General features: G+C 37.1%; 1 protein-coding gene across 7 annotated transcripts in view; it reads left to right on the forward strand.

Annotated features, from left to right (window-relative positions):
* PCGF3 (polycomb group ring finger 3) overlaps positions 1-23,672 on the forward strand; it is a 55,062-nt gene that overhangs the window by 21,650 nt on the left and 9,740 nt on the right. For 3 of the 7 annotated variants that reach the window (XM_083884361.1, XM_083884359.1, XM_083884363.1), the window contains 6 exons: positions 5,564-5,606; positions 12,822-12,939; positions 17,837-17,933; positions 20,935-20,990; positions 21,945-22,055; positions 22,548-22,636. In XM_083884361.1, the coding sequence (XP_083740487.1) occupies positions 12,831-12,939; positions 17,837-17,933; positions 20,935-20,990; positions 21,945-22,055; positions 22,548-22,636 (462 nt within the window). In that variant the 5' untranslated portion in view covers positions 5,564-5,606; positions 12,822-12,830. Of the gene's footprint in view, positions 1-5,563; positions 5,607-10,037; positions 10,101-12,821; positions 12,940-17,836; positions 17,934-20,934; positions 20,991-21,944; positions 22,056-22,547; positions 22,637-23,672 lie in introns of all 7 variants that reach the window. The other 4 variants (XM_083884362.1, XM_083884364.1, XM_083884358.1 and 1 more) reach the window with 2 other exon arrangements.

Raw genomic sequence — 23,672 nt, forward strand, 5'->3', positions numbered from 1 at the left:
TAGCTCGTTGCAGGGAGGGAGAAAAAACATTTCACTTGTGTTTAGTTCCAGAACCAAGACTAGAAATGAAAAAGCCAAAATCTAAACAGCCTTTTCAGTTACCAACTCACAAAGTCACTTACTTTAAAACTAAGATCATAAGCTTTGTTTATTTAAAAATTTTCTGCAGTAGTCTTGTGTCAATAGTAATGCTCTTGTATAAATTAGAAAATTTAATATGTCTTTATGGAGGATCCTTTTACTTGCTGTGTGCAAAATAAGGTGGGGTTTTTGTCCTTCATTACTTTTTTGGGGTTTTCATTACCCTTTTGTGATTTCCTCTAAGGTGTGCATGAAACTAGTAAACTTAGACTTGGGGAATATCTCAGGAAGAAAAATGTGGTAGTCTAGAGCTTTAAGTACTGCTCCAGTTTTTTTTTCCTCCCATCACCTTCCCTTTTGCTTAGTTGTGTTCTCAGGGTTTGTGAATGTGTTTAGTAAGCATTGTTCTCGGAGGCAGTACCTCTGACGTAAGCATGCAATAATACGAGTTACTGGGAAGAAATCCGTAACTTTCCTGTATCTTACCAAGTTATCCCTGCTAAAGAAAGGCACCCCCACCCACTTTGTCTTTGCCAAGTATTGGGATACATAAGAATAAAATACTTGTGGATGTTAGCTTGGGGTAGGAAGGCATGGTGGTTTTCTTCCTAGTCACTTCATGAAAGGTAAATGCATTCTGACAACTTTTATATAGGCCTTGTATTGACCTAGTTTTTAATCTTGATCGACTGACCTGATCTCCTTCAGCGACAAGGTCACCCATTTACTGAATAAGGGAAGGGTTCATCTTGTTTATATGAAGTTTAGTAGAGCCTTTGGCACTGTTTCCTACAGTCATTTGTAGAAACTGGCTGCTCATGGCTTGGACAAGTGCAGTCTTTGCTGGGTAAAAAAGCTATCTGGATGGCCAAGCCTAGGGACTGGTGGGAAATGGAATTAAATCCAGCTAGCCATTGGTCACAGGTGATGTTCTCAAGGGCTCAATATTGGAGCTGGTTCTATTTAATGTTTGTATCAACAACCTGTATCAGGGGATCAGGTGCTGCTTCAGTCAGCCTGCAGATGACACCAAATTGAGTGGGAGTGTTGATTTGAGGGGCAGAAAGACTCTACAGGGTTATCTGGACAGGACGGATTGGTACACTGAGCCTAGTGGTATGAGACTGAGCAAGGCCCAATGCCATCCTGCCCCTGGATCAAAACAACCCCATGCAGTGCTACCGGTTGAGGGCAGAGTGGCTGGAAAACTTTCCAGCAGCAAAGGGCTGGGGAGTGCTGGTGACAGCAGCTGAACATGAGCCAGTAGTGTGAGTAGGTGGCCAAGAAGGCCTGTGGCATCCTGGCCTTTATCAGCAGTGGTGTGGCCAGTGGGACCAGGGCAGTGATTGTCCGCCTGTACTCATCACTGGTGAGGTTGCACTTGGAGTTCTGTGTCTAGTTCTGGGCCCCTAATGACAGGCAGGACATTGGGGTACTGGAGCAAGTCCAGAGAAGGGCAAAGGAGCTGGTGAAATCCCATGAAGAGCAGCTGAGGGAGCTGTGGTTGTTTAGTCTGGAGAAAAGGAGGCTTGAGGAAACCTTCTTCCTCTCCACCTGAAAGGAGGCTGTAGCCACATGGGGGCCAGTCTCTTCTCCCAGGAAGCAAGGGATACAAGAAGAGAAAGTAGCCTCAAACTATGCCAGGTGGGGTTTGGACTGGATATTCAGAACAATTTCTGTGCTGAAACAGCGGTCAGGCATCAAACCAGGCTGTCCAGGGCAGTGTTGGAACCCTGAAGATACTTCAAAGATGTGTGGATGTGGCGCTAAGGGACATGGTTTAGTGATGTGCTTGTCGGAATCCACAGTCTACAGTACCAGCAGTTACTGTAAAGTGAGTGAGTGCTGCTGACAAACCAGCCAAGCTTGCCAGCGTGGAACAGGTGCGTGTGTCTGTAAGGGGGGAGGTGGGAGGAGCTGACTGTTGGGGTAACCAAGTAGGTCTGGATGGCTGCCAGGGACACAGGAGGATCTGGAAGTCTCCATCATGAGACTGCTGGTGAATGTCTTGATTTAATTAATTTTTTTATGTTCCAGGGCTGTCTTTTTTCTGTGTTCAGTTATTAAGATACAGCTACCTGTTTTATTGAAGGTAGAGTGCTGGTGCCATCTGGTGGTGTTAGGACATTCCCAGGAATGAGAAAAACCACTTGTGAGGAATTCCACTTAGATGTGAAAAATTACCGGCATGATACTAAAGAAAGTACATGGATGTATTTTCTGCCTTAGCATGTAATTATTCTCATGAATTAAGTCATAAAAATCTCTGCTTGTACTCATAACTAGGCTTACTACAGCAAATTTAAATCTTTAATCTATTACTTTATGTTCAAGAAAAAGGTTTGTTTCTAATTTCTTTTATGAAACAACGCTTTGCAAGCACAACATAAAAGAGTTTTATTGTTGCTTGCAATATTTTAAAATTCTGTTTGAAAGACAAATTATCTTCTCTTACTGCATTTTGCTAAACCCAGCACAAACTTCTCACTGCGAATATTTGAAGTCACTGTTCTCTTTTATAAGTCACTTATATATTGTTTCAAAGTCAAAGTTCAACAACATACATCTGACAACAGTTGAAATAAAAAATTTTGGTATCTGAAGCCAAAGCAACCACAATACTGTTTTCTTTGTCCTTCCATCTGTTGAAATCGTGTCCTGCATCTTAGGTTGCTTACCTGAGGTAATATCCTTATCCTTTTTCAGAATACTGTACAGGCTATATCGACATTTCTAGCAATGGAAGCAGGACTATGACTGCTTCTCCGGTTCTCTTGAAGTAAATTTATGACTGATAAGTATCTTGCCCTACGATGGAAAAACTTGCAGAAGGGGAAAAAACTTTATTTTAGGCTGGTGAGGCTTTTTAATTAATTTCATTTAGCTGTTATTCTTCCTCTGTTGCAGGTCAGCATATTATACTAATAAGTTACTTTTAAATAAATTTCCTTATGGAACAAAAGTCTGTCTATTCAGTCATTAACAACTGCTGTCTTTCTATTGCGACTGATCCGAATAATAGAGTATTTTTTTTTCAATACAGCTAGTTGAAAAAGACAAATTCTATGCTTGTCTCTCTTCATAATCTCTGACCATACAACACTTTACGTGCATTGTGATGGAAGTGTGAATTAGATTTAATTCACACTTTAATTTAGAACTACATTGCACGGTTGTACTAACAATAGCACGAGCCATTTTTTGATTCTTGCTTTATGGAATAAAGTCTTTCCAGGCCTGTTCAGCTAGTGTAGTTTGTGGATTTAGATGGAAACAGTTATTAAAATTGAACATATATAACAGTACTTAAGAATTTAATGTTAGTATTTAAATTAATATTTAAAATGTTAATTTATCAATATTTATTGGTCATCTTTGGGAATAATGAAACTGATTGCCATAGCAAGGGCTGTATTGTTTTTCTGCTCTTTAATTCAGTCCACTGAAAATCTAGGTTTGTCTATTGAGTTTCACCAGTGCGCAGCTAGTGGCAAAGTGAGATGCTTATGTCCGGTGTAAGCCACACAATCACAAGCATCATATTTGAAAATTTTATTTCCCACACTTAGTTTTGAATCTGACTGAAGTTCTACTGTTGTAATGCTTTGTTCTTAGAGCTGTGACTTTCATCTTAAATACATTGTCCTTGTGAATTGAGGTATGGAATTGTGCTTCCAGTACTGTTGTCGTTCAGCTTTCGGTGCTGTGACTTTAGTACCTTTTGGTAATTATTCAGCAAAACTGTTATGATGTGCTACATTTAACTATTTTACAGTTATAATGTGAGCATTATACTTCTGCTTTTTAGTGAGTTAACATTATTGTACTATGTTTCATTGAAAGAAAAATATGTATGCTTATTCTGTTAAAATAGAGCAAAATTGTAATGGTTTGTAAATATGCCATTCACTTTGGATTTGTATCTGATAAGAATAACTTCCTGTTTTGCTTTACAAAGCTAGGTGGCACAAGCAGCAGTTACAGTCTGATAATCTGACAAGTTGTTATGTGCAATCACAGCACTTAAGAAGTCCTTTAAAGAATATATTACTACTCACTTCTAATTTATTACCGTATATACAATAGAATGATTCACTTGCCCAGTCTCCAGCAACCATCTAGATCTAAAAAAGAACTGATTTTCCCTGTCTTTAGCTTTCGAAGTGCATCACTATCACTCTATAACTAGAACAGGAGGAATATGCTGATGATTTAGGACCAGTCTGATTGTTGGTTTTTTTCTCACAAATTGAATGTGAAAATTCCTTCTTCCACGTGAACCAAAGTGTAACCTTCCAGCAGCAGTGAGGGAAGATGCATAACAAGTCATTTTGGAAGACTGTTACTCAAGTTCATGTTGTTATGTGCTTTTAGAGTGGTGATAAGCTTTTGAGCTGGTTTCTTTAGAAGCAGAGTCTGTTCTCCACGTTTTGCTGGAGAAATAAATCTTTTAAATGAAAGTCCTATGGAGTTTATTCTACTGTATGAGAGGCTTTGTGTCCTCAATTGGGTTCTTTTTTGTAATGGGTTCCAACAAAAGAGCATCTCCTGTAACTCTGCATTGCTTTCAGTTTATAGTAATTTTTTATTTTGAATTCAGTCAAAGAAGTTCACATTGGAACTGCAAAGAAATTTTTATTGGCATTATTCTGAAGTTTTCAGTAATCACTATCATTAACTTCTTATTTTGACATTGTTTTCATAATTCTCTTAGCAAGATAACAGCAAAATCAGTAACTATAGGCTATGCCTTTGATTTTTTTGAGCAGGAAGATGGACTTGTAGCACTGTCTCTGTAACAGCTGAATCTTCCCACAATCTTACTGACTGTGTGAATCAGTAAGAAAAATTGCTTCTTCAGTCAAATTTACCTATTCATGTGAGATTGTATCATCTTTAGCCAAAGAATAAAGGTCTTATTTTTTATTCTTTCTTTTAATATAATTTTATTCTGATAAATACCTAGAAATTCTGGAAATACTAATTATTTCCTTGAAAGTATTTTGGAAGATTAAGATTCTAAGAGCAGATTACTTGAAAACATAGCTTGAAAACTGAGAATGCTGCTCATCCCAATGTGGGTCTTCAATTCAAAATATTTTCTTCTCTTACAGACTTTCTAATCCATAGGTTGTTGTTCAAGAATTCTGCTTATTTATTTGGTTATTTTCCCTGTCATTTTTGGACATAATGAATTTATTTTCCCATCACATGTTAACAGGACCTCTTAGGACTTCTTTTTTGAGTAATTTTCCTTGTCTAGTGGGAGACTGTATTAAATCTTTTTTTTCTTCCTTCTTCCCGAGGATCAAATTTTTTTCGTCTTTTCTTGCTGACAAGTGCTTCTACCCCACCATTATCTTAAATTAATAGAGACACCTAAATACTTAGGTGAATTTAGTGAGCTGAGTATTTCTTTGTGGCAGCTGTATTTTGAGTAATTTTGGATGTTAACTTTCAGACTATTTTTCTGTCTTTTCAGGTCTCTGGATGGCAGACTCTGAAAAGAAATGCTGTTTTAAGAGGTATGCCTCATGTAGGCCAAGATATTCTGGAGTGGTTTCTATATACATGATAAGGCTGTACTTCCGAAGAGTTGCTCTGCTGATCCTCTTTGTAATCTTGCATGAATAATAGTTTCAGTGCTGACATCTTTCTGAAACGTGAAAGCTTGTACCAAGATATGCAGACTTCTCTTAGCAGTGACAAAATTTTTGTAGAGAGGCCTGTAATTGCTTGATCGTCTTAAGACAACATTGCCTTAGTGGACGAAATGGATGAAGCACAAACAAAGCGAGTTGACTTTCTGAAACGTGCATATCCCCTTCCACCCTCTCCTTACTCTGTGTGTGGGGGGGGGGGTCATTTGTTTGCTTGTTTTTTAATTGGAAATATAGTCCAGATTTTGTAAATGTCCTCACTCCCTTTTTGGTGCTTTGTAAGACTTACAGACAGTGAGAAGCTGACACAGTGCCAACAGTGTGGTTTAAAATAATGTCAGCTGGAACCAAGATGAAGAAATACTAATTTTTTTGCAAATCATCTTTTTTCATGTTAGCTGAATGTTTGGAACATTTTCTGTCTTTGTTTGGGGTTTCATGTTCCAGCACTGTAAGAGTCCCTTCTCTCTCCATTGTTGGTGTGTTGTTTCTGAATAATTCATTGCTTGGCAGCTCTTAAGAAACAGTCTCTTCAAAATGGATTTTTTCCTATCAGGTCTCCCATCCATTTCAAGCAGATGTGATGGCGTATCTTAGAAAAGTAGGCTTTGTCTTTGTAAGAGAAAGATGAGTGTGAATATTTTCTTGAATTTTTTAAACAGGATCTCTCAGTTCTTTTTAAGCGCTTTGGAGGGCTTCCTATTTCTCTAAAGCAGTGGAGTGCTGATTTGTTTTGTCTCCAGAATAATAACCAGGATGGTATACTTAAAACTTGGGTTAAGAGTGGCCTCTTCACCTATTGACTAAGATTTCAGTGTTGCTCTTTTTTATGCAGTGTTTACAGAGGTCTTAAAGAAAGTGGTGCTAAGAATTGGGGAAGACCCTAATCCTATTTTCAACACAACCTGTGGACACAAATCATGATGAGGGTACTGCACAGCTCTTGGAAGTTCACTCCTCTAGGATGGGAGATATCATACCCAAGTTGCAATGCAGGAGATTCCTTTGAGACAGTAGGAGCATTTTTTGCTGGTGAAGGTGGTCAGGCCCTGGAACAGGTTGCCCGGAGAGGCTGTGGAATCTTCACGGTTGAGCGTTTTCTGAGAGGAGCAGGAATAGCCCACAGTAACTCAATTTAAGTGAGCCTGCTTTGAATGCAAGGTTGGATTAGAGCGGCCTGGAGAGGTTACTTCATTATAGCCATAACATTATCCTATGAATCTATGTGACACGCTCAGAGGACACTTTCTATGAATTTTACATTTCCTGTAAAAACAGTTGAGATTCAAGTTGTTGTGTTGTGTGTCTTTTTTGGGTGGGTAGATTGTTTGGGGGTTTTGTTATTGTTTTTGTTTTGGGTTTTTGTTTGTTTTGGTTTGGGGTTTGGTTTTTGTTTTGTTGGTTAGTTGGTGATTTGAGAAGCGTTTTGTGATTATAGAACTGAGGAGTGGCTTCTTACTATTCCAGCAACATGGTTTTGGGGGAGTAGAATTGTGGTTTGGCTCCAGTGCTCATTTGTTGACTAAGTACAAAATAAGACTTTACATTTTTTAAATCAAATGTCACAGTTCAGTCAGTGGATTGAAAGTTTCAAAGTTATCCACAGTTCTTAAAATTTGAGATTGCTTGTTGTAATAGCGTATTATTTGAGCAGGTGAATCTCAGAAGAACTAACAATTTAATTTAGAAGAACAAAAGAATTTTTGTATTAGAGATTTGCCTTTCTTGGCTTTGGCTTTCTAAAAACTAAATTAAGGTATGGTATTTTCTGTTGTCTGTTCACTGCTGTGAGGATTTAGTGGGAGCCTGGGGTTTGCAGTGTTCAAATGAGCTATTAGTTTTGGAAAATGATGTTGTAAATGTTCAGAATTTGGTCTGTCCTCTGAATTTACCTGTTTTTATGTAGAATGGTAGCCTTCTGTGAAACTTGTGCTTCTGAACTTGACTGTGAGCCTGTGAAAGATTTAGAAGCTCTTGAGCATTCATCTTCTACAGTGAATGATGGATCACGTTACAAAATAAGGCAAATGTAAATAGTCTCTTTTAGAGGCTTGCTATTCTTACAAAATCCTGCACAGTCTAGTGAGTCTCTGTAAAAAAAAAGTGACAATTGGGAGATATGGTTTTAGTCTGATTTTTTTAATACATTTTTAGGCAAGAAGGTATCAGCCTAGATTGTGCTTTGGAAAAGTAAACTTATGTCCTATTATTGCTTCAAGCCAGTGTGCGTTACTTTAATGTCAACATGATTCTGTGTGTTTTCTTTTTACAGCTGCCAGTTTTGATGCTGAGTTCATGCTAATTCATTGAGTTGGTGTCTCTGTGATTATGATTGTCTAACAGTCATCAGCAGCTTGAATCATTCACTATAGTAGGATGTTCAGCTTGTTTATTACATGAATAGGCTGAGTTTGTAAGTTTATAGGATCATATGATAATTCAGGTTAGAAAAGACATTAGGAGATCACGTCCTTCATGTAATGTGGGTACCTGTAATAGGACCTGAGGGAATGGCATAACGTGTGTCAGAGGAGATTTAGGTTAGCTATTGGGGAAAGGTTCTTCCCTCAGAGGGTGGTTGGGCACTGGAACAGGCTCTCCAGGAAAGTGGTTGCAGCACCAAGCCGGCAGAGCTCAAGAAGCATTCGGATAATACTCTCAAGCACATGGTGTGATTATTAGGGATGTCCTGTGCAGGGCAGGATTTGGACTTGACAAATCCATGGTCTCTTCCAATTCAGGATATTCTAAATAATCCAGCTGCTCAAAGCAAACCGAGGTCGGATCAAGTGGCTCAGTGTTGTTACCAGGTATCTGTTTGTGCTTTTAAGCTTCACGGTTTCTTGGGAATATGTATTTAGACTTCTGTGGGGTTTGTTTTTAAGGTTAGATTACTTGTTTTGGAGGTATGTGAATTAATTTTTAGCTTTCTTTTCAGCATATAACTGTTTGAGAGATGAGAAGATTAGCTCTGTGAAAGAGATCACCTGGAATTCAGATTTGAAAAAATGCCTCTTTTTCAGAGGGAAGGTGTTTAAGGGAGACCTGGATTTGTCTGGAAAATAGAAAAACAGGTTGCTTTTCAAACTTGATGTTTTGGATGTTTAGTTCCAGTTTGTATGAGATTACTGGCATGGAGTAATTGCGTGTGCAGAAGCTGTCAGTAGCCTGAGCAGAAGGATGTCACTTCATTCAGAATACTTGAGAGGAATCCGGCACCTGGCAAACATGCTTTGCTTCTTTACGTTACTACATGTTGATATGCTAAAAGTAGCTCTTTGAGAGTCTGAATAATAATAAAAACAGATGCTGAGGTTTCTGAGGGACACTGAGATTTTGTCGAGAGACATGTCATCTTGCGTTCATGGGAGACCAGTAGTTAAAAAAAAACTAACTCGGTCTTCAATTGCTTGTTTGATAAACTCAATATTTGCATATTTGATAAACTCAAATAAACTGAAATTTTCGGGGTGATTAGACTGATGTAAAATCTTAAATATTTGAGAAATATCTTTTTAATTAATTTCTTTACTCTGAATGTTAAGCTAATGGGTAGTCTTCATAACAAGCTGGGGTTGAGATAACATAGAAATATGACTTGGCATATCAATTATGATATACTTGTCAGCATTAACATCTTGGGAGTATTTTGTACCTTCTGCTTGCTTCTAATCTCCAGATCTAACGCACTTTTTTTCTCTTGCAGCAGTATATTTCGCATGATTACTTAAAATAAGTGTTCAGTATGGGGTTTTTTGGTGGGGTGATAACTTGGCTGTTTTATATGATAAAAGTGGTGCTTAACTTTTGTTTGGCAGTAGGCTGTAGAAACATGGGTATCTTGGGATACCTTCCCAAGAGCAGATGCGTGGTTTAAGTCGCCTAGTACCCCTACTGAGCTGATAGTTAATGTATTCCAGATAGGAACATGAAAGACGTCCTGTATTAGCCACCTGTTCACATGGAGAGTTTCTTCTTAAGCATTGTGAGTGATAGCTTAGCTTCGTATTTCCTAGTATGACTGTGTATCATCTTCAAATGCAATAATAATGAGAAAAAAAATAGTTGATGATGAAATCTGCAGTTATGTTATTTGCATCTCCCTGAAGGGGTGCAGAACAGGCAGGTGATAAATGTGAAATTACTTTACATAATGTGGAATTACTTTATGTTTTTAATTAGTTGCTATGATTAGTGAATTTAATTTCTTATATGCAGTTGTAACATTAGTGTCTCTATTTTTTTTTTAATATGTGTCATTAGTTCTGCTAAAATTTTCTTTCTATTTCCCTCTAGGAAGCTATTCAAGTTTTCTGCAAAGTCTGAGTATTTATGTTATCTGACTGAACTGACATCTTGGTAATATGCCATTTTTTTGTGAGCTTCTCTCTACCTTTTTAAATAGATGTGAAGTGATCTGGCCTTTTTAAAATTCTATTTTTATTAATTCTTAAATTTTTAGTAAGTCCTCTTGTTGTAACAGGTTAAGTGTTTTGAAAAGCAAGAGAGGCGTTTTGAGTTCTTTTTCCCAAGCCTGGAGGACATGGGTCACAACTGTACAAAACACAGACTTAAATAAAGTCTGACACTGATAACTTGCTTACGGACTTCAAAAGTTGCATTGTTTATTGGAGATTCAAGGTGTGTGGAAGCAAACATATCTGGATTGCTGCATGAGCAGAGAAGAGATCCTTTTCTTGTTTTAGGAGCTGCAAGAAAGCAATGTGGAACAGGCCTTCTGAAGGAATGTCCTACTGTAGGTTTTGTCACCTTAGGAAACTGAGGTGTCCACTGCCCTGGAAAGACCTGTTACCTTTCTGTTGCTTCTTCCAAAAGTTCTTAGTTTCAGTCCTTTAAACATCTAATTAGAGAGGCTTTCTGTCCTCCTTCGAAAGTGCATTAAATTTTCATAAGATTGATTCAATAGGCTTGCTCTTGATGTTCTAGAAGATGCTCATTTTCCAGTGCGAAAATGTGTATGACTTTTTTCCTATTAAGTTGGAAAAATGTGTATTATTCTTGCTATCCTTTTTTGGTTTTTTTCCCCCGGCACAATGAGGTTTATTACTATTTTGTATTATTTTTGCCTTTGTTCTATGGTTCAGTCACTGTTCTCATAATATTACACCCCATCTGAACTTTTTGTTGTTTGTTGATGGTTCCTGTAGTGGTAGTGTTTATCTGTCCTGTCATGAGGGAAAATGGTAATTTTTTTTCTAGAAAATAAACAAATTCTTTACTTCAAGTTTCACTGTTAAGACTTTGGCTCTTCTGCCTTAGTAATACTTGGATTCTTCCCGTGGTTATCCTGAACACCTTCTTCTGAATTCCTGCCTAAACAAGTAACTAGAATTGTATTGATTCTGCCTTTTTCGGGGTCTGTGTAGGCTAATTTCTCTTTTGTCTGTCATAAATTGTGCTTTTTAGCCTGCTCACTTTCTGTTTAACTGGTGGTTTGATGGCATTCCTTGAGCTCTTCTTGAAGAGTGGTGTTGAATAGCTCTTCCTCAGCACTACAGAAACCTACATACCTCATGTAATAGCTTTTAACTGATGACCTCATGTGCTAACTTGCAAAGATGTAACATGTATTTGGTTTTCAGAGAGTTGAAAATAATTCTACTAAGCTTAGAAAAGTAATTTTGTTTCTGGGTATAGGTTCTCACTTATTTTTAATACTGCAAAACCAAGCTGCTCTTTTATTCTTCTGTAATGGGAGGTCAATAGATTTATAACTAAATCTCAACTATTATAGAATAAGTTTCATTTTTTTGTCATTGTTTACTTCTTAACCATGAGAACTGGAAGTCTTCCTTTTTGTATAGGACAATGCAGCTTTGAATGGGTGGGTGTTGGATATGTTTCTCCATGGTTTACAGTGAAACATACGCAACTTCTGCACTGGAATAGTTCAGATTGGTGTAGAAGTTTGGTAGTTCTTTTTTCTTAGTACCACTTCACTGAACATAGGGGAAAAAAATACCAAAATTAAAGATCAGACAACCTTGTTGGAATATTTCTGTGTGAAACTTGAAGAACATGTTTCACCATTCAAACTCTGAAATGTTTTCCAAACTGAGCTAGATGAAAACCAGTATTTGTGAGCCAGGGATAGTAAAATCACTTTAAAGGAAAACAGTGTAATTTGGTGACTTCTGCAGTGTGAGAACCAAATGTAGTAGGTTGTAAGCAAGTATAGCCTAATCTGTTAATTAACTAGAATGTTGGTCAGGTTCTGGTAACAGTACAGTTTTCAAAATATTTTAAAAAACGTAATACATAAACATAAAACATGATATTTTGAATAACATAAATTGTTAAAAGATAACAGTTTATTTGTAAAGGCATGGGCTTTGTGGTGTTTTCTTTCTAAGCAGTTGGGGTTGCTGCAAAAAAAGGTTAAATGGGCTTTTTCATTTTTGATTTCTCATTTTTTTTTCCTTTTAAAGATGTTTATGCCGTCCTATGCTCAGAAGAAAGGAAAGATGTCTAGTTCAAGTTTTAGCACAACAAACTGCTCCTCTGCCAAAGAAATTATTTTAATCTGCAGTGTAGTCTCTAATTAGCTTGTGTTTAAATGAAAGGGATTTCAAGAAGGTTTACTTTTCAGCCCTGTTGTTGAGAGACAGATTCTAAATTATGCTTTAACATAATGACACAAGGAAAACACTTGAAAGTGTGGTTAAACCTAACAGTTACTTTGACTTTTCAATTGTCAAAACACTTTTGAATCTGAAATTACTTTGAGGATTTTTCTCTCTCCATATTTCGTGAGTTTTCTATCACTACTAGACCAAATATGATGACTCAAGTTACCAGGATAGTAGGGTTTCACCTTAAATCTGAGTCCATTGGTTGGTAAAGGAACTTAATAGTTCATGGAAAGGTCATTTTCCATGCTCTTGCAGTACTGACTTGCAAAACAGTGTGGGTTTACATTGTTTATTTTCTGTGAAGTGACATAAAAGCATCACTGTGTACACACATCCATGTACATTGTACAAAAGTCTGAAGCTGCGTTAACACAGGTTAATAATTTATTCCCAAATGGCTACATATTATGATATGTCTCTTCCACAGACACCAAAGATGCTAACAAGGAAGATTAAGCTTTGGGACATTAATGCCCATATAACCTGTCGTCTGTGCAATGGATACCTGATTGATGCTACTACTGTAACAGAATGCTTGCATACTTGTAAGTAGAAGTATAATTAGGTTAAAGTTGCTGGCTTGGTTTTTGTTTGTTTCTGTTTATTTGTTTGTTTGTTGTTTTTCTTTTTTAAACTTGATATGCAACGTCTTGTAATGGTTTTCTGTTGAAATTTAAAATACCTATTGTGCATCAGCCAAAATAGCATGTGCTTTACTAGACTGCTTTTCTTTAACAGATGATTTGATTTTTTAACAAAAAAAAAGAAGGGAAGATTAAGGATGTGCTGCATAAACTTAAAGCCATATACTATTAGTGGTAATGTAAATATTCAAGAATGCAGTCTGTCTTCATGGTAAAGGAATCTAGAATACCTAGTTCTGTCTTCTGTGACAGCTGATGTAGCATATGTTCTCTACCTGGAGCCTTTCAGAGGTCTCTTTCTGTATTCCTCTATTCCTCTGAAGAAAGCAGAGTAGTTTATCAATAAAGAATAAGTGTGTTGTATTGTATCCTAGAAATAAGTTGATATTCCAAAACATTGTGATAAAGTAGTTGTTCATTGTCAAGTTACTTTGTGAATTTCTACTATCATGTGAGCAAAGGATGACTTAGAACCTTGCAACACATCCCATGTTTTAAAATTATTCTGCTACAGTATTTATGTTTATTCTGAAAAAAAGCTAGTATGTTGTTTAATTAGCTTAATGACTTAGTCCTAAATTTTCTTAGAAGGCAATTATTTGGTGTCTGCATCTTCATCATAAACCAAAAAGTGTCAGCAGACTTCTTCACCCTATATATCTGACAAAGGGGAAAAACTATGCTTATGGTTTGTCAGTGATTATGTTTTTTATTATATTCCATTTATAAGCTCTGTTTGTCAGCCTTGATGAATTTGTTGTACATGTCATACTTCATATTGTTCTGAATATCCTCGTAGAATGTAGGATTGTAGAATGGTTTCTTCTATGATTGCAAGAACCACAGAATGGTTCCAGAATCTATATCTGATCCCCTGGCCATGGGCATGGTCAGCATCTATGGCATCAGGTTGCTCAAACCCCCATATAACCTAGCCTTGAATGCTTCCAGGGATGGTCCATCCAGAGTTTCTTTAGGCAACCTGTGCTTGTTACCCTCACTGTAAAGAATTTATTTCTAATATCTAATCTGCACCTATCCTCCTTGAGTTCGGAGCCATTTCCCCTTGTCCTGTCAGCACATGCCCCTTTATATAAAGTCCCTGTCCATCTCACTTATAGTGCCTTAACTTTTGGAAGACTGCTTTAAGGTATCTCCAGAATTTTCTTGCCTCATATTTCAATTTCCATAGTGTTGTTTTCAGAGCTAGACTTGTACTTAGTTTTGCCTAAATTTCTTCACTGCTGCTAGTGAGAAGCAGTATGCTCATACAAAATGAGCATCATAACAACTTAATATGGCTGACAGAGAGCTAGAGAGAGGTCATTTTTCATCGTTCTTTAAAAATAAAACCTCACAAATACCCCTCAGCTGATACCATTTGTACTTCTTATATTTGCTTTTGGAGGAAGTAAGTAGATTTATCCACAATGCTACAGTGCTTGCTGCAAAAGTCAGGGAATACACCTTACTACCTTTACCTTTTCCTGCTCCTTTTTTTGTTTTGTGGTTGTTTTTGTTTTTGTTTTTGTTTTTGTTTTGTTTTTGTGTTTTTTTTTTTGTTTTTGTTTTTGTTTTTGTTTTTTTTTTTTTTTTTTTTTTTTTTTTTTTGCTTGCTTCTCCCTTATTTTGACAGTTTATATTTTATGAATACTACTTCACTCTGCCCTGTAGAATTAGTTTCGTGAGAAGAGGTACAGGATCCTGTCTTTTTAACAAAACTTCATACATTGGCATTGTTTGTATTTTATAAGATAATACTAATAATGTATGTTCCTGGAAAAGCATCCTTACAAAAACTATAATGAAATTACCCTATCTGCTGAGACAGTGAATTCTCTTCTAAATTATACCACCTTGAAATATTAATTCTGTTCTACTTAGAAATGCAAATTTTTCTTTTCAATTTTTCTCTGATTTCCTGATCTTCAGCCATTCAAAGGCTCTTCAGTAGTAAATGAAGTTGAGTCCTTTAGTGAAGGTAATTTGGAGGATCAAGGCCAGTCTTCTGGAAGAGCAGGGCAAATTTTTGTAAAACTGAATTCAGGAGAAAACAAAGTGGGTTTTGTTTTCTTTCCTACTTATTTTTCTGCTGTAGTTTTAGATTGTTGGTGGTGAGTAGGCCTCTTAAGTCAGTTGCTAAGAACTTCATTAGTAGTAACAGTCTTAAATTTTTTTTTTGTATCTGTTCCTTGATTAAAATTTTAGGCTAGATAATATATGCAGGTCTTGTAAAACGTTGTGTTTGTAATGTCAGTTTTTTTAGTGTTTACATATGAAAGCTGTCCTGTGTTGTGAAAGGGAAATCTTCACATTATGAAAGGTATCTTCTGGATTCATCAGGATAATAAAAGGTCAACTTGAACCAGATACAGAAATGAAAAAAAGTGAAGTGAAACTGTTAAAATAAAAAAGTGAGCATTATCCTTGCCTGTTCCTGTTCTGATGAAGCCTCTCTGATGTGTTTAAGAAATCAGAAAATGTACAGCTCAGTTCATGTCCACAATCAGTGCCCAGATATATGGGTAGACAGAGATCAAAGATACTGGAAAATCAAGGTAATGGAAAATTCTAGTAATAATGTTGTTTCAGATCATAGAATGATTTCCATGTTGTCTGTCCATTACTCCAAAGACTTCCAGTTTCAGGAGAGTTTAATAATCCCAACCTGACCCCAGAAAAAAAGAATCTAGATTGCTGCCGCACCTTTCATAAGCCATCTAGTGGCATTTATTTTGACGCTATGCTCAGATTGAAACTGCCAAAACATCAGCCAACTTGTGGCCAATTGATTTTAAGAGGAGTTAGTGTTTACCTAGTCCAAGCTGGGAGATGTGCTGCCATAGGATGATGTTTTAGTTATCATAGAATCACAGAATGCTTTGGGTTGGAAGGGACCTATAAAAGTCACCAAATGCATCACCACTGCAATGGGCAGGGGCATCTTTAGCTGCATCAAGTTGCTCAGAGCCCTTGGTGAAGATCCGCTGGTTGTCTGGAATCACTTCTTGTCTTTCACATGCCTTAGCACAGCTTCTAGGAAGATCTTCTTCATGATCTTCCCAGGCACAGAGTCAAGGCAGGCAGGTTTATGATTTCCAGGTATCTCCCATTCTACCACTTCCTAAAAGTGGAAGCAATGTTTCCTTTTTCTAGTCAAAAGGGATTTCACCTGACTGTCAGGACTACCACTGTGAGTGGCTTGGCAACTACATCAGACACATCTCATCAGGTCCCACAGACTTAGGTGTATTCGTGTTCCCAGTGTTCATGAGTGTGATCTTTTCACACAAGTGGAAGGGACTTTATGCCCCCAGTGTCCCCTTTGCAGTTCAACTATGCAAGAGCTGTGGGAAGAGAAATTGCTAGAGAAGACTGAGGCAGAAAAATTGAGTACATCAGCCACCTTCTTGTCTATTGTTACTGGTTTCCCAGTCGTGTTTATCTGGGGTTGGTGTGGTGATACACATTCTTTGACCTCCTTTTTCTGACATACTTATAGAAACCCTTATAATTCTTCATATCTCTTGCCAAGTTCAGCTTCAGCTGTAATTTGGCCTTTCTGACCCCTTCGTACACAAGTTAGCAACACGCCGATACTCTTTCCAGGATATCTGTCCCTGCTTCCTCTGTCAGAGTCTGTTTTTATTGACTTGGTAGGAGTAGTTTGACTTCACTTTTTCGAATGGATCTACTGTTCTGGGGTTCTGGTGGAACAAACTGCTGTGCGAGATGTGTGCTTAATGTGCATAGCTATGAGGCTTTGTCTAACCTCTGCCACAAACAGTGCTATCATCCTAGGTGTGTGAATGCAAAGCACAATGCAGAGTTATAATAATTCATTTACTGTTACTTTATTTTTTTTAATTAACTGGTGTTTATGTAATTGTGCTGTCTTCTTGTTTGAGAGATAGATGGCACTATAGTTACAGAAATCCTTTCATTTTGTGTGATAAGTGCATTTGATACCAAGACAGCATGGACTAGTGCACTTCAAGTAAACCTCTCTTCTTTTCTTCATACCTTTTTCAGTTGTAACTTCAAGTGAGTGAGGATATCATGTATTAGTGTATTTTATGAGTACTGTTTTGGGGCAGAAGAGAGGAGAGTGGTGTATAAATAATTTATTTTGGAAAGAGATGAGTGATTGTGTGTATGCATATAGAAATCTGCAGCTTAATAGTGAATGACTGCTTTTGCAACTCCTAGGAGGACATTTTACTGAGGGTCTGTGACAATATAAATTTTTTTTTCTGATGGAAGTTTAGCTGCAGCGTACTCTCTGAAAGGTAAAATTAAAATAACATCCAGATATCCACTTTCCTGCTTTGGATTGATTTGTTGTTGTTGTTGTTGCTGTTGTTGTTGACTTTATTGCCACCATGCACATTTGTTCTGTATGTGGCCATGGTTAAAGGAAACATGTTTTGTTTAGTATCTTAATGGCTAGTAGTTCCTGTAATGTCATCCAGGCAAGCTGAATATTGACTTGCTAGAAATTGTTGTTCTTGTAAATTTCGAAGTGGAGTTTTGTGTTGTGTGATGTTTTAAGAAAGTTTTCGATAGGTGTAGATACTTTAATTCTATTGCATCCCTTCCCTGTATCAAGAAAATTACTGAAAGGTACTGAAAACTGTTTTCCGCAAGATTAGACATCATGCCGGTATGATGTCAAAAAATGAACTTCATGTAAATTTCAGTAATGTGTATTCTGTGACTGTATAAAACCAGACTTGTTTTATGCTACTTTTTTATGCTACTTTTATTCCTTTTTAATTGTGAATGTCTTTTTTACTAGTCTGTAGAAGCTGCCTAGTGAAATATTTGGAGGAAAACAATACCTGTCCAACCTGTAGGATTGTTATACATCAGAGCCACCCATTACAGTATATTGGGTAAGTATAAAAGCAGAAGTGCAAGTAGCTTCACTCTAGACTGGTTCATCCCCTTTGATGCAGTACAACTTCTCCCAGAATTTTCATTTTTGCTTATCAGCATGTTAAACATTTAAAAAGAAGTTTGAAAGAGATTGAAGAGGACATACAGGATTAAACTTCTGCTATGAATTTGCAAGGCCTTACCGTGGCAGCTTGTTCCAGACTTAAAACCAAGCAAACTGTACACTTAAATGTTTAAATTTTGTGTGATTTTTAATGGGAGCTGAAAGCAGTGGTCTAGGTGGGGTCTTGGGGTCTTTTGCAGGCAAAGTAGGACAGAATCACCTTTTTCAATCTGCTGCTAAGTTTCTTTTGATACAGCCCAGGATGCAGTTGTCTTTCTGGACTGCAAATGCACATTGCCACGTCATGTTGATTTTCCCGTTTGCTAATACCCCCAAGTTCTTCTCCTCAGATTTCCTCTCAATCACTTCTTTGCCCAGCCTGTATTTGTGCTTGGGATTACCCCAGCCCAGGTGCAGGACTTTGTACTTGGACATGTTGAACTTGGAGCTTCACGTGGGTCCAGCTCCTAAGTATTCCTTCCTTCCAGTGTGTCAACTGCCCCATATAATTCGGTGTTGCTGGCAAATGTGATGAGGGTGCCCTTGATCTCACTGTCACTGACAAAGACATTAAACAGTGATGGTCCCAGTACTGACCCCTGAGGGACAGCGCTTGTGACTGGTCTTCTTTTGGATGTTGAACTGTTGATCACAGTTCTTTTGAGTGCAACCATCTGCCAATTCCTTATCCACCGAGTGCCGTATTGGTCAAATCCATGTCTCTCCAGTTAGGGACAAAGATGTTGTGCAGGACAGCATCAAATGATTTGCACAAATCCAGATAGATGCCTTGGCACACCTTTTCCTCACCCACTGTCTCTGTAACCCCATTATGGAAGAGCACCACGTTTTTCAGATGTGATTTGCTCTTAGCGAAAGCCATGCTGGCTGTTGTCAATCACCTCCATATTTTCCATCCGCATTTGCATAGTCAAAATTTTCCATTTGCATTTTCACTAAGTGTTTTTGTTGAGTTTTTCCTCCTTTTCTTGTCAGAAAAGACATTCTCTTTCTTTTCCTTCAGTGTTTTCTTTTCGTTTTACTGTGTTGTAGTAACTCCTGCTGATGAAAATACATTGTGATGGTGTGTCTGCATTAGCTGTTGCATATCAAGTAGTGTTTTGTCTTCCATTATAAAGCACTTGCATTTGTTCATAGCATTTTTCAATGTGCCTTTCTCTCTTCTATAACAATTTCTGAAGCAATAGTTATAGCAAATGAGTTTGATTGCACTTTTACAAAGAACTGTCAGTATTCCATACACATTTACATTGCTCAAGCTCATCCTCATTCATATGCTGTTTTCACATTTATATAATACACTGATAATATCCTGTATGAGTGTATAATTACAAGAATGAATAAATGGCGTGTAAGACAACATGTTTGCCTTGGTTCAAAAACCTGGTTTTTGTGCAGAAAGGGGCCAGGAAACAACATGATACTGAGAACAGCTAGAAGGCATTTATTTTTTGTTTTTTGTTGTTGAATACATTTCAACTTAAATAAGCTGCTTGAACTAGTTGTAAATATTCCCCCAAAAACTGAAAACAGACTTTGTCCAGCCTACTTTTGGATATATTTACTTACTGTTTTTAAAAAATAATTGACCGTCTGGAGTTTCACATGGTCTTTGAAAATGGAGATTTAGACTCCTATTCATCTCTGTCTGACTGGAAAATAGGTAAACCAAATGTGTCTCCTTGTTTGCATTTCTAAATACTGTTAAATAGCATAATAGAATCTTAAAATTCTTTGGGACCTTAAAGATCATTTGTAAGATCCAGCATGCAAATTGTCACCTCTGATGTGATGATGGTGTCTTAATTACATACTTCTATTGAAATATTTTTGGCAATGTGTTTGCAGTCCATATGTGACACTTCATAATTCCAGCCTGTACAAATGAAATTGCTACTGGTCAAAATAACATGAATTTAGGATAAGTGATATTCTGAATCTGCTGTAGTGTTATTTAAAATCTTGTAATTACTGTTTGTAAATGTCTTGATTTGTCACCATTTCTATACTTCTGTACTGATCTCCACTGCTGTGAAGTGCTCATGTCAAGTGATGAGAAGCTTGAGACTACTCTAGTAAGCCTTTTCTGTTCAAGTCAGATTCAGGACTTGATACTGCAGACTCCTTTGGGTTAATGACATTGCAGCGGCCAAGGCAGACACTTGAAATGCTTCTTATGCTATTTCTTAATTGGAATTTAATTAATTTAATTTCTTTGAGACCATAACTTATTTTGGACTAGAACAGGATTTTTCTAGGTGAGCTGGGGATTAAAGTTTAGAATCTTAACTGGCCCTACTTACTGTTCTGCTTGCAGTGGGATTTTTTCGTTTGAGCCACACTACCTCTGCAGACTACTTAGCTACATAATGTTTCTCACTGTTAAAATGTTGTCTTTTAAGAACAAGTAAAGTTTAGTTGTTGTGGTCTTTTTCTGTGAACTGTTCTCATGCATTTTAGATGAATCCTAGTAAAGATAACTAATCTAGAAATGTGAGAAATTAGTCTATAGGGGCGAGAAATAAGCTATCCTTGATTGTAATAAAAATGAGTTTATCTCTAAGTTGGAAAAGAATTTTAGATTATTAGTTACATGTCTTGATTCAGAAGGACATATTCAGTGGAGTGATTTCCTCCACAGCCTAGTCTTTCTCAAACTTTCATTTATTTTCTTAGCCTGTACTTTTTCATAATTTGTTTCATGTTGCTGTTCTTTCTGTTTTGATAGAAATACTGATTGAGAAGTATAATTCTTCTTAGGTGAATTTAGAGATTTTTGCATAGGGTTAGTACTGGAAGTTTTTAAGGAGAAATGTTTTCAATCAAGATGGTGAACTTAAGCTTTTGATTTTGTTTTTGTTTTTCCTTGCTAGTCATGACAGAACAATGCAAGATATTGTTTACAAACTCGTGCCAGGCCTCCAAGAAGGTAAGCTGTGGTGTGACCTTTTTAAAGGTCACTTTGCACATACTTCTTTGACATTAAAAAAAAAAGGTTTAAGTGATGAAAAAGGGGGTGGGGGGGCAACTGAGAAAAAATACAGTGGAAAACCAGATTCCTTTACATGAGTAATTTTTAGCAGTTAATTTCATACCTGTACTAGCAGCAACTGACTGTGGGGGTTGGGGGAGGCAACATAGGATGTTTCTTCCAAAAGTACTATTATGTAAAGCAGAACAGTCATTCAGCTTTTGAATGTTACTATACCATAATTTGTTTTTGTTAAATTGTATACCTGTTGTGCAAGCTTTCTGGAGCTCTCAGAGCTAAAATGCAATGCAGAACTGCTTTTAATTTCTGCTATTTTGAGAGTTCTTCCTTATCAGAGAACTTTCAATTCCTGTTTTCCTAATCCTCACTGACACTAGATCTGTTAAACTAAAGAAATACTTTATAAAAATTGTTCAGTGGGTCTTTTTTTGTCTGAATGTATGTTAAGACAAGCTTTTATTTAAAGTATTTTAATGTTTTTAAGCTGCTTTTTAACCAGAGCTTTTCTAAATATCAGTGTGATTAAATAGATACTTCAAAAATTAACTCTAGGATATTGAAAATCAGAACTATAAATAAAAATTCAAACCAAATGTTTCAAGAGAAATATGGTCACATTCAAAATGGGAGATATTCAGAATTAGCTACAGTATTTTCCATCTCATTTTTGCAGTAATGGTATAGTGGTAATTATACAATAACTTTATGCTGTTGTAATTCTGAAAAATAAAATGAGGCATGACTTGATGCAATAGCAGAGATAGAAGACAGTAAATAATGACACCACCACCAGTTTTTTGACAATCCTTAAGTGGGAAGAGATTTGGAATAACTTCATAAATATTGCATTAGAAGTTTATTACAGGGATTAATATTTGCAATTTTAAACAGCGGAAATGAAAAAACAAAGGGAGTTTTATCACAAACTGGGCATGGAAGTTCCAGGGGACATCAAAGGGGAGACATGTTCTACAAAACAGCACCTAGATTCTCATCGGAATGGTAAACAGTCCTTTATTTATTCTGTCTTTGGTGGGTGACAGCTATTAAATTGATTAACAGATCTGTTGGAAGTATATGCCTGGTACTGTCACAATTGTTTCCTAACAGTGAGAAATAGAGTCAGCATAGGATTGTTGCCTTGTCCCTTATTTGTGCACAGATTTTTTTTTTTTAGCTGTTAGTAGCATGTTGCTTGTGGCAAAGTCGGTCTCTATAGTAGTGCCTACATGGGGACTGTGAAATTATCCAGCTTCTGGGCTGCTCGCAGCTAAACTTCATAGGTGTTCTCCTCCTTCATGTCACAGGCTGTTGGCTGCAAGTGCTTGAGTCAGTAAGCACAATTTGGGAATAGTGAAAGTTTATTCTATACTGCGGTCCTGAAATGTGATGTTTTAATTGTATTAGCATTATAAGCTGCTGTTGAGTATATCTGGGGTTTCTGTATAAAAATAATATATATGTATCTCATGTATCTGGGTTTTTTTATCTAAGGTGAAACTAAAGCAGATGAAAGTATAAATAAAGAAACTTCAGAGGAAAAACAGGAAGAAGATAATGACTACCACCGAAGTGATGAACAGGTGGGCTCATAGGGCATGCACTAGTTTTGTCTTGTGTTTTAGCTATTGTGTTTTGGTAAGTTAACTTTGATACTCTGACAGAGAAGAAAATAAACTTCTTTCAAGCTACTTTTTCTGTTCTCTGATACAAACATGATGCTTTTTTTTAAGCATTTACCTTTGGGTTTTGGCAGAAACAGATCATGCATTCAAACTTGATGCAAATGTCTTTATAATTCTGTTCATGAGTCTTCAAAGTTTGCTGTCAAAATGAATTCCTGTAATTTTCCACTTTCTACAGGAGTGTACCCCAGTCTTACCATGATGCATTGACCTGAATGTGTACTGATAATTACAAATTTAACCTCTGGCACTGTTAACACATTCAATTCAGGTTGCTTGGGGTGCAGTTGCAATGAGAGCTTCAGGCTGAGCTCTGGATGGGAGCCCAAGGCAAGAGGCCATGAACTGCCAACCCTGGGCACAGGAAAAGGGACAGGGACCTGTGGCTCCAGGCTGGGGACTGGACACTGAGACCCCCAGAGTTCAGTGCTGCGAGGGTGTGTTCAGGGTCCCTTCCCAAAGGCACCAGCCAGAGATGTTATTTAGTTATTGCACCATGATTAAGCTGTTTGAAGGATCTGAATGTCTGAGAATCTGTGATGGGAAACCTGGGGTTGAGCTGGTAAGGAATCCTGGTCTGAATGTGAGTGTGAGGGGTGTAGCTGTGAAGGGGCTTCAGCCCCAGCTCAGGTGGTGTGAATGCGATTGTCAGAGTGGCTCCTGGATGGTCAGACAGGGAAGTTTCCATAACAGCACTCTTAGTTACTTACTATATATTTTGTTTTCAGCCTTTAATACTAAGTCAGTGTTAGCCCTATATCATAAAAATATCATAAAAGCAGGGAAGCTCACTGTTAAGTTTTAAATGCAGAGCTTGTTAGAAAGTGAAAACTCCTTTTGGGATAAACAAGCCATGCCTTTATGTTTTCCAGTTATATGTCCAGAGTAATTTTAGCTTGGGTTAATTTTCTTTTCAGTTGCCATGTGAAGGAAC

The sequence above is a fragment of the Zosterops lateralis genome (assembly GCF_965231275.1).
Source record: "Zosterops lateralis genome assembly, chromosome: Z".
Classification (NCBI taxonomy): Eukaryota; Metazoa; Chordata; class Aves; order Passeriformes; family Zosteropidae; genus Zosterops; species Zosterops lateralis.